This window comes from Notolabrus celidotus, chromosome 6, assembly GCF_009762535.1.
Source record: "Notolabrus celidotus isolate fNotCel1 chromosome 6, fNotCel1.pri, whole genome shotgun sequence".
Classification (NCBI taxonomy): Eukaryota; Metazoa; Chordata; class Actinopteri; order Labriformes; family Labridae; genus Notolabrus; species Notolabrus celidotus.
This window is the reverse complement of record NC_048277.1, coordinates 12,625,084-12,640,953: the sequence shown is the minus strand read 5'-3', so window position 1 is coordinate 12,640,953 and position 15,870 is coordinate 12,625,084. Positions and strand designations below refer to the sequence as shown.

General features: G+C 41.6%; 1 protein-coding gene across 2 annotated transcripts in view; it reads right to left on the bottom strand.

The window, feature by feature from the left end:
- Positions 1–1,153: 1,153 nt before the first annotated feature.
- zfpm1 (zinc finger protein, FOG family member 1) overlaps positions 1,154–15,870 on the bottom strand; it is a 123,157-nt gene continuing 108,440 nt past the window's right edge. Inside the window, exons 5-9 of one of the 2 annotated variants that reach the window (XM_034685845.1) lie at positions 10,259–10,361; positions 9,905–10,156; positions 8,349–8,621; positions 8,005–8,247; positions 1,154–6,691 (exon numbers count right to left, since the gene is read on the bottom strand). In XM_034685845.1, coding sequence (XP_034541736.1) covers positions 4,065–6,691; positions 8,005–8,247; positions 8,349–8,621; positions 9,905–10,156; positions 10,259–10,361 — 3,498 coding nt within the window. In that variant the 3' untranslated portion in view covers positions 1,154–4,064. The remainder of the gene's footprint in view (positions 6,692–8,004; positions 8,248–8,348; positions 8,622–9,904; positions 10,157–10,258; positions 10,362–15,870) is intronic. The other variant, XM_034685846.1, reaches the window with a different exon arrangement.

Genomic DNA, 15,870 nt, shown 5'->3' with positions numbered 1-15,870 from the left:
CCTCACAGTGGTTACAGCAATTTCAAATCTCCATATGAAAACTGTCTCTTGTTGTTGGTCTTGGTCTTCCTTGGTCTTTGCTTTCATAGGTCATTAAGAGTCATCAGTGTGAATTTGTTTTTTAACACACAGGACTGTAGCCATATTACTTTTCTTTGTACCCGGTATAGTGAGGATAAAGTTTCCTCTGATTTTGTTTCAGAGTGTAGGGATGTTAGACCTCTCATAAATATGAGGGTGCTGATTCATGAAGTGACTTAAAACAAGAAATACATTTTTTTTTAGAGTAGGGAGATGTGCTCATGCTGTGAGGTGTCAAAAATCTGGCAGCATCATTCTGCTTGTGCTGCAAACATGAGAGGGAGTCCCTTAGATTTTTGACTTTAACTTCTCATGTATCATCAAAAGAGAAATTGTAACTATTTGTCAGGTTATATAAGACTTGCAAACATAGAACACAGCAGCACAACATTATGGCAGCACTGAACCTTTTTTTTTTTATTATTCATTATTTACTGAAGATGGGTCTTATTCTTTAGCCAGGACTGAACAAAGATATTCCCATTCTGGTTTAATCTTGAGACAGAAAGAAGGAAGCCCACTTCTAACCCTTTTCACATATGGTAAATGTCATACAGATGTAGGCTTTGTAAAAATATGATGTAAATATTGATTGAATTTTGTTACATCCTTTCTACAGCTCACCTGCAAGGCCATCAGAGCATAGTGTTTTATTGCTTTTGAATTTATTGATGGCCCTTTGAGTTTGACCAAGCTTTCTCTTCATCTAATAGGGAGAGTCTGCATTTATATAAGAAATGTGGAGCACTTTATCATTGATTGGAGCAGCCTTGGATCTCTGATTGGGCTCAGAAAGCTTTTCTTCTTATAAGTACGATTACTAATGCACATTATTTTAAAAGGAAAGATGATGATTCATTCAGACTTCCTTTCAAAACCAGTATCAAATAGAGTCAGTGCACTTCAAACTTTCTTATGAAAAGAAGTAATCTAAAGTGACTACACACAAGCAGCAGTGAAGTTCTCCAACAGGATAGTCAAGGACATTTAGTCAGGTTCATGACGAAAGTTGTGCGAAGGTGTTCACATGAAAGACTGAAGCCACCAGAAATAAGTACAATCACTCTTCAGCGTCAGTGTCTCTCAGAACTTTTTTATTTCCCATGCATAGTTTGGACAAGAGTGTAGTGGAACTGAAATGAAATTAAAAACATGGAAATAAAGTTTTGACATTCATTGAGATTTTCTCCATTATGGACTGGACATCAGAGGAATCATTAACAAAAATGTTTGCAGCTCGAAAAAGTAAAGTTCAATGTGAGGTTGAATCATCTTTCAGAGTCCTTCAAGGTAGAACGATGATGCATTTTGGACGGGGGAAAGTTCTGTATAACATAAATACATTACAAGAAAACATCCCTAAAACTAAAACATTCAGCACATTTTTATACAACACAGTGCAATTAAATGGGGTAAGTTCGAATGATGATTCAGCACTTCCTTAATTTGAGACTAGTTGACATGACAGTGACTTTCTTCTGCTTCTTGTCTCTTTTATGAGGTCGGAGAGACGGACCAACTTGATTGTAAACACTTAGTGGTATAATGTGTCTGGTACGGCGCAAACCACAGCAGAGCAGAAAAATCAATCATGAATTGAAATCTATGTTAAAATAAAAAAGTCCTTCACTTTTAAGTTTGTTTGCAGATTTTAGGCACAGACCATCAGCATTATGTGTGTGTCTTTAACTGCTACCACTAACAGAACAGAGGTCCAGATCAGTCCTGTGTCAGCAGGTGTACAGTTGTCCTCTGCAGGATAATCCCTCAAGTAAGGGAACATTGGCCTCACTGTGATCACACCCAAAATTGATCAATTTAGGGTCTGGTCAATGTCCAAATGCTGTTTAAGAGGCTGATGCATACTTGCAAGGGTTAAATCCTGAGGATAATGATTATTTTTAGGAACAAATGGATCAAATCTTGTTTTAATTTCAATGACATTTCAGCATTTTAAAATTAAGTTGTGCCTTACTGCACGTCAGTAAGTGTGCAACTAGATCGAAAAAAAAACCCAGGTATTTCACAGTTCTATCTAACACTGTATTGCAACTGCAACAGGAGTACATGGTGTAAACTGTGTGCGGGTGAGCATGAGGGTAAAGGGGTGACAGAGGTAGACCACTGCCTTCCTACACACACATACCATTAGCCACAATAAGTGGTTAAAACAAACTGCCTGTTCTTACTCTGCTTTGTGAGGTGTGTGTAACTGTATCCTGCTGAGCCTTCATTCCCGGATAGAAAGACAATCTTTAAAAGGCAGAATGGTTAAGATAATAAAAAAGTACAGACTGAAATGACATAATCTCTTTAAATCTTTACTTACAACCCACAAAAAGCACATGGTGGTGCTGTGCTAGATTTAGAATCTGGTAAATTTGTCTCATTGGCCCTGACAGTTATAAAAATAAATTACCTAAATATTTGTTTTTAATGTTTCGACATTCTGTTTTGTCTTTTTTATTGTAATTGGGTTTTTGTCATTTGAGTTGCTGCTATGTGCCTTAACTTTAAACTATAATGGCCCACCACCCGTAGCCTAGCACACTTAAAAGCGTAAATAGGCAAAATTTTAAATCCTACCCATTCTGCCTTTTAAAACAATGTAAGGTGTGTATAAGACAGGAAAGTACTGGTTTTGTATTTTTCTCTCAGGGTGTGAGATGGTAGTTTGCAAACAAAAAAAGGTTTGATTGTAAATGAGTATTTTGTGTAGTCTATAACCTGTGAAGCCACATTATTCTCACCATAGTAAAAAGCCAACAGTATCAGAGTTGGTCTCGACATCGTTCAGATGTGAAAGCTGCTGCTCTGATCTCATATTGTCGTTGATCAGCGAGTACAAGAGGGGAAAAATAAACACAACGCTGGTTTTTCAGAGCTCACCATCAATTAAAGACTACACCAAATGCTAACGTGATAACAAAGTTCAGTGTGATCCCAGTGATTACTGTGAGGAGATATTACATATCTACACTTAGAAAATACACTTCAATACACCCAGATCCAAACAGTTCCTTCCGACAGTATGAAAAATATACAAATAAAAAATACAAATACTCTTAGACACCAGGTAGGTAGTTTTCTGTTGAAATGAAATCAGTGAGGACTAAAAGATAGAAGATAAATATTTCACATTTTTTCCCTTGCGTTTTGAAGAGAAAAAAAAAAGTATGTGTAAAAGGAAAGAAACTGTCCATTTTGCAATATTATCCTTCAGTAATTGGTAACATTGTGAAACCACGTATTTCTTTCTCTCAGCTAAAACGCTTTTGCTTCTCTAGTAAGCAAAAAAGAGCCAGTGTTGAAACCAAAAGTATTATAGAACTCTTTTTTTCAGACATCATATACTATGCACAGATAATAAAAACATTAACAATGATCAAGTCTTCTCCACAAATGATTCCTCTGTTTAGGTCAGGAACATTAAGAGCTCAGGAATAAAAATGGAGATCCATCATTATCAGTATCATCATTGTTGTATCATCACCCATCACACTCCAATTACTTACGTAATAAACTCAGTTCAACAGAGAGACACATAAGAAGTCGACAGATCGACAGAGAACACCTCCAACGCAACATACTCTGAGGCGTGAGAGCGGCTGAATTGGGGACTGGGCCTCAAAAAACAAAACAAAACAGTCATCCAGGGGACGAGAGCACACCAGTGTGTGCAGGTAGCATCGCCTCAGCTCTTAGTGTGCTATAAACTTTGACCCATATGAGGAGGAAAATCAGTCAATATGTTCGTAACACCACCTGCAGACACTGCTCTGGAGCAGCAAGGCATCAGGCCCAGGCAGGTGAGTAACAGTCATTCAGTGTCATTCATGGTCATGCCAGTTTTGCCTTTTTGGCATCCATGAGGGAGGACTGGCAGAGGAGGAGGGACATCTGAGTTTCTTGGAACTTAGAGGGCAAGGAGAGCCTTCACTCAGATAAAGAAAGGAGAAAGAGGAAGGAGAAAATTGTTCAGCTCATTTGACATGTTCCGCACTGTGGGAAGAGCAGTAGTATTTCTTATGAGCTATAAATGTGGACAGGCTGCTGAACTTGATGTTGCACAACCGACAGAAGCGGGTGTTACCATTTTGGACAGGAGAGATGACAGAGGTTTTAGGGCCAGGGATGGGAGTGGGCTGGGGTGCCACAGCCTGAGTGGCCTTGTCTGGAAGGTGGGATGAGCCCACAGTCTCTCTGAGGATCTCAGGCACAGGTGACACAGTCAGAGAGGGAGCCCTGTGGGGAGAAGTGGGTAGAGGGGAGCCAGCTGTTGGTGATCCACCTCCAACTAAGGGGCTGCCGTTTACCATTGGAGAGACGGGAGAAGTTGTACCGCTCCTTGCCTGCCCGTTGATGCTGTCTCTGTGCACACGGGAGACCAGTCTGGGCTGGCTGGATGGAGTAGTGGATGTGGTTGCAGCAGCTCCATCCCTGGGACTAAGGCTGGGGCTGTGGCTGATTACACTGCCTGGCTGGGGTAGGATCTCCTGGGGCGGCTGAATGCTCACAACCAGGCCATGGGTTGTCTTGAAGTGCTCCATCAGGTCACTGGTGATGAGCCTGTTGGGGCAATATGGGCAGACAACCTGAGCAGAACTAACTCCTACAACTTTAGCTCCAGCTCCAGGAGTTGCTGCAAGCGTGGTGGTTGTATGGGGCGGAGATGTGGTTTCTGAGGCAGGTAAGGCAGAGGGGTTAGGACTGGATGATGTGCCTTGAGCCTGGGCAACCCACTCAGCAGGATGAGCCTTTGCCTCCACAGGGTGCTGATGATCTGGGCGCTCTTGTTGGGGTCTGCTTTTGGGAGAGGTAGAGGCTGATCTCTTGAGCCTGTGAAGCTGCTCCATGGTGTGGGGCTGGAGGGTTGTGGCAGGGCAATAGTAGGTTTTATGCGCCAGGTAGTTCTCAATGCTGTTGAAGCTGATACTGCAGGCAGTGCACTTGTGGTAGTCGGTAAGAGGCAGGGCAGGGAGGATACCGCTACTACCGTGCCCTGGAGCCTCTCTCAGACGGGGCCTCTTGCTCAGGTCAATTGGGCCATCTCCTTCTGGACTTGAGCTGCCTGCCCCACCTGGGGAGACTTCTTGCTTCACTGCTAAACCCAGAATGGATGGAGACGGAGCAGAGGCGGCGGCATTTGCAGCAGCGGCAGCAGCAGCAGCATTGGCTAAGGCCTCAGTTCTCGCCATGTGAATCTCGTACATCTTCTTCCTCTTGCGTGTGCGGATGGGCTGGGGAAGGAAGTTGGTTGCATTGTTTGCCTTGCTCATGTGTACAGCTCTGTGGTTGGTCGGGTCGTGGCGTGACGCACAGTAGAAGCGCTTATGAACGGTGTAGTTGTCATGACGGCTGAAGCGGATATTGCAAGCCTGACAGAAGGTTTTATTGGGGTCATCCTCCAGGTCCTCTGCAGATCCACTAGCAGGACTCTGGCTGCCTTCACTTGCTCTACCTCCTCCACCCCCTCCTCCCACACTTCCACCTCCACCTTCACCTTCAGAAGAGGATGATATTCCTTCTCTCCCTACTGAGGTTTCTGTCTTTACTTCTATGACCCTCCTTGCTTCTGTTGCTCCACTCCCTGCAGGAGGGTCAGAGTCGGTAGGAGAGGCAGAAGCTGCTCTACTTGCTGCTCCAGCTTGAGGGGACTCTGATGAGTCATGTGCCCCACTGGAGGGCACCGTGGCTGAGGTTGCATCCCTTGCTGACCCAGGTGCTGAAGCTGATGCAGGACCTTCTCCATGGTGCCTGCTGGAGCAGTACAGCCTCTTATGTGCATAGAAATTGTTGATGTTGTTGAAGGTGATATCGCACTCAAAGCAAGTGGCCCCTTTGTGAGGAGGAGTGGCTGTTGCTGTAGCTGCTGTAGCTCCAGAGGCGAAGAAGGCCGCTGGGCTATTCTGTGGTACGGTCTGGCCCTGTTTCAGACGGCTGTGTACCATCTCTGACATTTTAGCCAGTATCTCCGAGGCCTGGGGCAAAATGGCCGCCTCAGGGTTGAACATGTACTGAGGCAAGATAAATGCTCCTCCTGGAACAACTGACCCTGCACCTCCCACATGTACAGGGCTTGAACCAGGGGTTGGACTAGTCGGTTCTGCCTTCACAGCTGCAATGGCTGGACTATTGGGAGAGTTTGAATTCTGACAGGAGGAGGCGTCAGTTCGGGCCTCCATCGTCTTACATCCTGTGTCATGATCTCCCTCTTCTTCATCAACCTCTGCCTCCCCTCCATCCTCCTTTATCTCTATTTGTTGCTCCTCAGTCTCAGAATCTGAGTGAGGCTCCTCTTTAATCTTTAGTTCAGTAATTTGGGGATCAGAAGAACCATAGTCACGAGGTGTGGCTGATCCGCCGTTTGCACCTGGGCTGGATGAGTCTGGCTTAGGGACACAAGCAAGGGGCTCTCCTCTCTCCTGGGAAGACAGCTGGGAGTGGTCAACTGCTGTGGGGGTACTTTGGCGAGGGGTGGGGCTCCTTTCAGCTGGGACCCTGACCTCTAGGTGGGTTCTTACATGCTGCTGAAGTTGAGCAGGGGTGTCAGAGTTGTGGCCACACACTTGACACTTCAGCACCACGCCAGAGTCTCCTGGACTGAGACCTGAAGAAGAGATTCAAAAATATTTTACTATGACAGTAGATTACTTTGAAATGTAATTTCAAATAACAAGTTTCAGAATCATGTGATTGTTTTAAGATTTAAAACTTGATACTAAAACCAAAATTGTATTGAGAAATTATTTTCTGGGGGTGCTGGTTGCCTAGCGGTCTAAGCGCCCCACATACAGAGGCTATTGTCCTCGTAGCAGGGGTCGCCGGTTCGACTCCCGAGAACATTTGCTGCATGTCTTCCCCCACTCTCTACTCCCCATATTTCCTGTCTGTCTTCAGCTGACCTTTCCATTAAAGGCAAAAAAAAGCCCAAAAATATACATTTAAAAAAAATAATGTTGTGAAGAATAAATTATCATACAATTTTGTGTATAAGACACTTTTAACAAATTATCCAGAATACAGTGCAGATAGTTGTTTATCCAGAGAATGGCACTATACAAGTTAAGCTTACTAAGGGACATGTGCTGTCATGATCACAGCTTACACTTACTGCACCTGATCAGAAATTACCCCAATTCATTGTGTATTGCAAGCTGGGATACATAGCAAAGTTGAACAGAAAGTTGTGGTACACTGCTAGGCAGATTAACCTTATAGAGTGCTGTCTTGGTTGAAAAAACATCACTCTCAGTCAAGGCAGATGGCTGTCGAACATGTCTGGTTTTACTCAAGATTTCTGCCTGTTAAAAGGAAGTTTTTCCTTTCCGTTGTGACTTTCTAAATACTGCAAGGTGCAATGCTCATGGTGGATTAAGATGGGATAAGACTGAGTCCTGTCTGTAAGAGGGAACTGGATCTTGATTGATTGATTGAATCTCGCCATTGTACACTACATGGTATGGTATGGTATGGTATGGTATGGTATGGTATGGTATGGTATCTATCTATCTATCTATCTATCTATCTATCTATCTATCTATCTATCTATCTATCTATCTATCTATAAGATTCTTAAAACAGACAGTGTCTTTTATACCTGTGCAACCAGTATACTGGATTTTACAGTATTTTTCTCATGGACCTCTAAATACCCTAATTTTTGCAATCAGTGATGTCGCCTCATACTGGGCATTTAAAAGAATGCAGGTTAAATGCAGGTTAAAAGTATTTCATCATTGCTCTTAATTTTTCTTAAAGAACGAGGTAACACCCACCTCTCACATCCAGTCTATGAGTCTAAAATCTGAAAAATCCTGACGTGATCTCTAGCTTTAAATCCCCGAATCCTCTCTCTATTATCATATCACAGACGTCATTTCACTGTTTAAAAATATCTGTCACAGTGATAGTGTGACTCACCAGTGGACAGTGGCAGTTTGGGAAGGCCTGGCCCGGGGGAGTAGACTTCACTGCGAGATCCAGGCTGGCAAACCATGTGACTGGTGACCAGATGGCTGTAGAGGATGTCCCTTGTCGTGGAGATGAAGCCGCAGCCATGACATACTCCATTCAGTGTGTCTGTGTGGACCTTGAGGTGGCGCTCACAGTTTGCTTTTGTAGTGAAGGCTGACAGACAGATGAGACAGACAAAGGGACGCTCACCTGTTGTAAGACAGACAGGTTTCAATAAGTTAGAGGGACTCATTTACAAGACTCACTAACTAACTCATAGGAAATAGTAAAGTTGGGCATAAAGTTCTGACCGTTTGTTTTTCTGGCACAAATTGAAATCTTGCTCTCACCGCTGTGTGTACGCATGTGGATCTCCAGTGAGCTTGCGCTGGGGCAGCTCTTGTTGCACTGTGGGAAGGGGCAGATACGTTCATTGGGGTAGGACTCCTTGGGTTTGTCTTGAGGAGGGGATGAAGCTGCGGCTGGCTGTTTCTGACGACTGGCACAGTAGTACATAAGGTGTGCTTGAAGGTTCCTCTCACTGCGGTACCAGATTCCACAGTCTTTGCACGGGAAAATGTCCTCTGATAATCAACAGAACAAACGGTCAGAGTTTTAGTTGCTTGAACAGAAACACATGGAATCAGTATGAACTGAGCAAGTTCTTGAAAAGCAATGTTAAACAATTGGATACCTTTGTATGTGCAGAGTGGGTCTACAACAAGAACTTGAAGTGTTTAACTGAATCCATTTTTTAGAGTCCCACCAAATGTAATTAGTTTTTGAGCTGGAAGGGATAAAGGACTGTTTTTTATCTGTAAAGTATGACATTTAGCATGACTGATGATGCAGACCCACTACACTTAGCTGAATCACCTAGAGACACGATGCCGAACTGTGCTACTTCACTAACCGTCTTGAATTGAGGGGTCCTATACAAACAAACCAACACCCCACATTAGGTTTAATAACTTTATGGTACATGACTGTTTGCTCTAAATGAATGGCTTTGAAATTGCTCTGCGGGGTATCCCAGAAAGCTTTGAAAGACAATTGCAATACACCATGAAATGAGAAAATTTTTAGACGCACTCAGCTGCGGGCAGGATGGTTGGGCACTACTATTTTTAATCTAATTTCCTTTGTATGTACCTTTATTAAGATGACACAACTCTTCCTGAAATATCTGCAGATGACAGAAAAGTTTTCTTTTCAGAAGTCAGCTTCCAGCTCTGTTCAACAGGGCACCCACCCACACACCTCATTGCTAAGAGTTTCTAAGGCAACAGGACACAGGGTTAAAGGAACAATGAATATCACATCTAATTAACGTGGTTATTTTTAGCATCATCTAAACTGCTGGTGCTGAGTAACTAGATATTTAAATGAGTATCATTAAGGGGGTTATAAAAAAAACACAGCTAATGCCTTTGAATGGTTTGGCTCTCATTCACATCCATTGGCACAACACATGGAAGGCCAGGAAGAAACTTTTTGGAGCAACACTGGCAGTATGTAAAATACTCAGCAGCTGAGCAATCATGGCGACTCTTATAGAGCAGTGGCGCCATCTTGTGGTCACTGAGTATAGCACAAGCATAATGTAATGTATGCATCAGTCTGTGGACCCTTTAGCTTGTAGTTTTGGTACATTTTTAGAAATGACCTCCTTCTCTGCCTTTAATCTTTCCCTAATCATCTAACCAGTAAGGATTTTAATACTCTGATATCTTTAAACCTTATAGACACTTAAATCTAATTATATCAGCGTATAACTTATGAATTCCTCCACTGACAAAGAACAATCTTATTTATGACCTTTAATACGTAATTCATGGTATTTTAATGCCTTAAACGCAACACTCACTGTTAACAACAGCAGTAGCCAAGATGGCAGCCATGCCTGCCTGCTGTGGGAGAAGCTGGATTTCAGAGCGCAAGGCTGCTGGGTACAGAGGCTCCTCCTTCACCACAGGTTGTTTCTGGGTGACCAGGCTGAGTGGAGGAGAGAGCTGACCCAGTGGGGAGGAGGAGGAGCCCAGAGGTGGTGTGGAAAGGGACACGAGGAGCTTTTCACCCACCACAAGCTCTCTGGTCACCCTGCAGAATAACTCTTCACCTGGAAACACAAAAGATGATGTCATGGTTGTTGCTGGATTGACCAAATACAAAGCCCCATGATGCACCTTTTCTTGCTTTGACAACAGACATAGAAACTCACCTCGGCTGTAGATGGTGCAGTTGGCATCTGAGGGGTCAGAGGACAGAGGGAGCAGACGGATCCAACAGTCAGGATCGTCACAAACAAGAGTCATCCTCAGATCCTGTACAAAAAGACACAGAGAGGAAAAAGGATGAGGGACAAATTCTATCTTCACGTATACTGCTAAATATTGAAACTACAATACACATAAAAGCAAACGGTGTCGTCACAGACAATGGATAGACTGACTACAGAGGGAAGTGAGGCTGAAGAGGGAAAAAATCCCATCTTCTGCCCTTACTATCAGTGAAGTTTATTTCAGATACAAAATCATCTTGGTTTATGACATTATGTGCTGAAAAAACCATCGCATAAGTGGATCCGTCAATAAGAGAAAATAAACACTTAAAAAATTTAATTCAATATTTATATGTTCAATAATGTGTTGTTCAAGCCCCTCATTCGGGATAATTTGATGTGTTTCTTTCTCCTGTTATATTGAATGGTTGGAGATCACTAGAGTTTTTGGTATGAAATTGGTATGAAACAGAACTATCAAACCATTTTTCTGATAATGAACAGATTTGAACAAAATCATGCGCCAACAATATTCTTCTGTTCATTAAATTAGATGTAATTTATTCTACAGGGCAATGTGTATAAGCAGCCACAACAGGGTCACATGATAACACATTCATTGCATGCTTATATAAAAAAATATATTTTTTAGTAGATTTATATGAATTCTTTGCATAGTGTTTCTCTCATTCCTCCTTTTTTCATCCCAAAAATAAAAAGAAATTTTAGAATGACATGAAAGAGATGTGTCTAAAATACATGCCATTGTCATTTCAAGTGCTCACTCCTCCCTTCTTTGACTGGGCTGCTTTATAGTATGCAGTCTATGAGATAATCATACAAAAACAAGCATTAATTGCCATCAATTGGGAATACAGAGTCACACGGTACTGTCCATTGTGTGGCTGCTGGTAAACACCCATTTATAAAAAAGAAGGCCAGCGGGCAAAGGATGATTACAACCCAAAAAGGAAATGAGGGGAGCATGGGCCGAACAAAGCTGTATAGAAAAGAAAGGGGAAAAGAGGAGAGGAGGAATAAAAGAGGAAGAGAGACCCCGGGAGAGAGTGAGAAGAGAAAAGAAAAAGACAGAAGATCTGATGAGGTCGACAGGCTGCTATTCAGACAGCTGCCATAATAAGATCCACAGTGAATACACTGGACAAAGAGTGGAGCGGCTTCATCCAGTGTCTGTGTGTGTGGAGGTATGAGAGAGAGAGAGAGGGGGGGGGGGGGGGGGGGGGGGGGAGGGGGAGGGAGTGAGGGAAGAGAGAGAAAGAGAGAGAAAGAGAGAGAGAGAGAGAGAGAGAGAGAGAGAGAGAGAGAGAGAGAAAGAGAGAGAGAGAGAGAACACATTAAACACATACTGATACACATACGCACACACACCTGTGCATCCCGAGCACAATCTTGTCTTTGTTCAATGAAGCACCAGAAACATTCCCTCTGACAATCACTCCCATGACACAAGCTTATCCCATGTATCAATGACACACACACACACACACACACACACACAGACACACACAGACACACACAGGCACACACAGACACAGACACACACACACACACACACACACACACACACACACACACACACACACACACACACCACTTTGAAGCTGGACCCACATTTTTTTATGTCACTGTCTCAATACAGAAACGATGAGGAATGTCTCATGCTCCACAAACAGCCCTGTCATGATCTGTCCAATAATCTCTTAATAAGCACAGCTCCACAGTGAACTCGTATGAACTGTATTGTGTTCATGAATTCGGGAGAACATAGCTATTTGCTTCTGCCAACCAATCAAGTTCCAGTTTTTATTGAAGTGTTTCCCATAATAATACTCTCTATTTATGGTTGAATTTGTTAAGGATATAATGCACATAGCCATAAAAACAGTCATCTGATGCAAGTATCATAGTGTTTACAGCTAATGCTTATAAACAACTGTCCCCAGAAGGGCTGTTATGAGAACAAAAGATTTAAATGGTAAGTTATTAAGTAAAAAGAAAAGTTAACTACAACAATAAAAACACATTTAAAAGTGATACAGCCTCTGTAAATTAGACATGAATTCAATGTTTGTTGCTGAATTGACCAGGATCCGGTAGCTTTCTTAAAAAGTGTGGAGTTTGATATAAGTTTTAAGTGATCAGGTAGTAAGTTCCAGGATTGAACTGCTTTTACTGGAAAACCTGTCGGAGTAAAAGAAGGTTCTGCAGCATGAAACTTTACAATCTCTGGAAGCTGCTCTGTAGGAGCTGCTGCAGCTCTGTAGTCTCTATGGATTTGCAGGAAGGTAAAGGAAATGTGTTACTGTGGCTGGGTAGGAGAATACATTCGTATATTGAATATGTATTCTAAAGAGCTCAGTCCATAACCCTAAAACTACAGAAAATTCTATAACAAAGCCACAATTTCACCCTGTGTTTCTGTAGAGCATAAGATTATCAGTATTCTCTACTCATTGAAGCAAAACCAAAAAGAACCTAAAATTCATCAATCACAGATAGACTAAGTTATATCAAATTGAGTTTAGACTTTTATGTTTTTAGTAACAAAATTGACCTGATAAGCATGGCCATAAACCTCTACAATTATGGCCAGTTATCCAGAGATCACGGTTATCTCAGCTTTTGACTTTTCCATCAAAATTTCTTGAGGTCATCCTTGAGTCCAAATCAAAGTGTGTACCAAATGTTATGATTTCTTCTGGGTGTTCTTGAGATTTTGTGTTAACAAGGATCACATGAATGGATGAGTCAAAAACATCATTCATCCAACCTGATGTTCATTGCTCAACAGATGTCCTGAAGACGGTCAACACTCTGGAGACTTCTAATAACCTGCCTTGTGAATGAAAGATGCTAAGAGAAGCTTTGAACAACATGAATGTGAATTATCTATCATTACAGAACATGTACTGGTAATGAACTGAACAGGTTGTTGTTCTAATCTAAAAGAAGAACTTCTTATATTTTCAAAAGGTAATAACACAATAGTATATTGAGGGCCATGCATTGACATCTTTCTATCAAATGCACTTTGACAGGGCAGCACAGTGCTGTTCAGTCATCCTTTGATGCAGTACAGGTCATTCTCCACCAGGAGGCAGCATTGCCTCATATTCCTCACATCAGACGGACTGAGCGGTTCCTGTCTATGGAGATTGGAGTTGACATGATGCTTGCATATGTTTTAACTGTTGCTCAAAAATGTAAGCGTCTCCCATTGTGGCCCTGGTACAGGGATTTGGGTTTCAATTCAAAGTCTGAGCAGTGTATCACCAACAAACTTAATTTATTCTAGTTTATCCTTTCCAAATGAGGCTAATTTTAAGGTCTGATTTTCACACTAAAACCAATCTTCAACTAAATAAGTATTGCACCATTTCACCAGGGATTATTGTTAATTTGCAGTATTTAAAGATTAGTGTGAAAGTGAACCTTAGGTAAGTGATGAACAGTTCTGTGACTGGTGCTCTCTGAGGAAAAGGAAGCTGTGTGCCTGACGATGTGATGAACAACCAGAGGAGCAATTGTGTTTCAGAGAAAGTGGGACATTTCATGCACTCAGCCCAAAAATTATATCATCGACAGATGAACAGTGTCACTGCACATGTATCCGACCTCCACTCTTTCCCTCTGCAAGAAACTGCCAACACTCAGCTTTACCTCCTTGTTAGCTCTTTCCTAAATGGTTCTCATGAAAAATTATGTGACAGAAAACTGAATAATTATCAGTGTCTTCTTAAAGATGCAGATACAGAAGTGTGAGTACGGGAAGTGGTTTGAAGCTGCAGTTCTTCTATTGAACCTTGTTACATTTTTGGATGTATCTGTATTGAATTCCCTTACACTAAAGACACCTTTTTTGTAAGTCTTCACTCCAGATACACCCACTTCCCATGATCAGGCCAAAACAATAATTTTCTGCTCCAAACCATTTTAATCAACATTTAAAATCTAGAACAACTTTCTCTACAGTTACGTCCTGTAAAAACACTGCAAACACTTCATATCAATCATGCTGTCAAAGTCTGAGCACTAGATATCTTTCAAATAGGAACGTAAGGTCAACTGAAGCACAGTAACTTCTACATGCTGGTATTTCAAAGAGTGTGACGTGCAAACAACAGACGATATGACATCTGTTATACTTTATAATTCTTCTATAACACATTTTTTAGTTGGGTGTCAAAGTGGACATTGTTGGCACCTCATTATCTAAACATGAGTGAGTCATCTTTGCTTGAAAAGAAATGCAACAGAAATAAATCAGCTATTTCTCAATGTTTCAATAATCCCTTAATTCAAATCAGCTGTTTAAATAAATCTTTGTATTGATGTTGCAAAGGTAGAGGCTAAAGATATTAACATACGATGATCATTTCTGTTGTGCTGTTAAAAAACATTTGTGATCAAAGAAGAGTGAGAGATGTTTGGAATCTGGTGAAGCAAAGTTTAATGTTGGATGTGTGTATACTCTATGAAAAGACAATGAATTATGTTGAAGGTGTGGCCCATAACAGATGCATGTTGTGTGAATTATGTGTGCGGTTTAAATGTGACTGCACATTGGACAAGAGGAAATGAAGGATTGTAAGAAATGATTGGTTCCAGTCATCCATTGGGTTCCCATTCTTCTTATTACACTATACAAATCATTAGCATTTTTTACTCGAGTTAGATTATTTTGGACTGTTAATGTAATGCAGGCTGTTAACCCAATGTGGCACCATGTTTACCTAAAATGTAAATAATTCAAAAACATACAAAAATATGAAAACAACAACATCGTTGTAAAATAAAATAATAACTTGTAATGGAGGCGTAAATGTGATGTGTATGAATATGTGAGATTTGCTTTCAGTAGGATGGAACTATGGTTACCAATAAGGGCAAAGTAAAAGAAGAAAAGTCATCACTCAGAGAAAAGTTTCCTTTCCTTTTGTATCTGTTTTAAAATCTTTAAACAGCTTTTGGAGAGTTTCTCAAAGAACGTGTGACAAGGTGTGGCACATTTCTTGGATTCAAGGGTACAAAGCCATAAAGGCTAGAAATGAGTGAGGTAACAAATCCTTCAGCAAAAACTTCCATGAAAATTCACTTAAGTATGTTACTTTTAAATTAAATAGTCTTCTCCATTACCTTTTAATTAACATACAAATGGGTGTAGTGAGGGTAGATCCAGGAAAAAGCTGCATTGAACCATAAGTTACATCCCTTATCTCCAACCTGCCACTCCATCAGCTACAGGATTTTGAAGTACCTGAGGAAGGTGGATGTTGTCAGGTGGACAGCTCTTGGAAGACAGTGAGAGGAGAGAAGTGAAGGACAGAAGGAAGGAAGCGTCTCCGTCTGTTGTGCATTGCAGATTGAGGCAGAGCGTATTGGATTTCATGGGGAACTAGCGCTGATGTGGAGATACGACTGCTTTTGTTTTAATTTGTAACCCAATGCTGGAGCCGTCTGAGCTGTAAGTACTGCTAATTTGTTTCAGACTAATTCATCACGGCCGCAGCTTTGGAATTCACCATGATAGG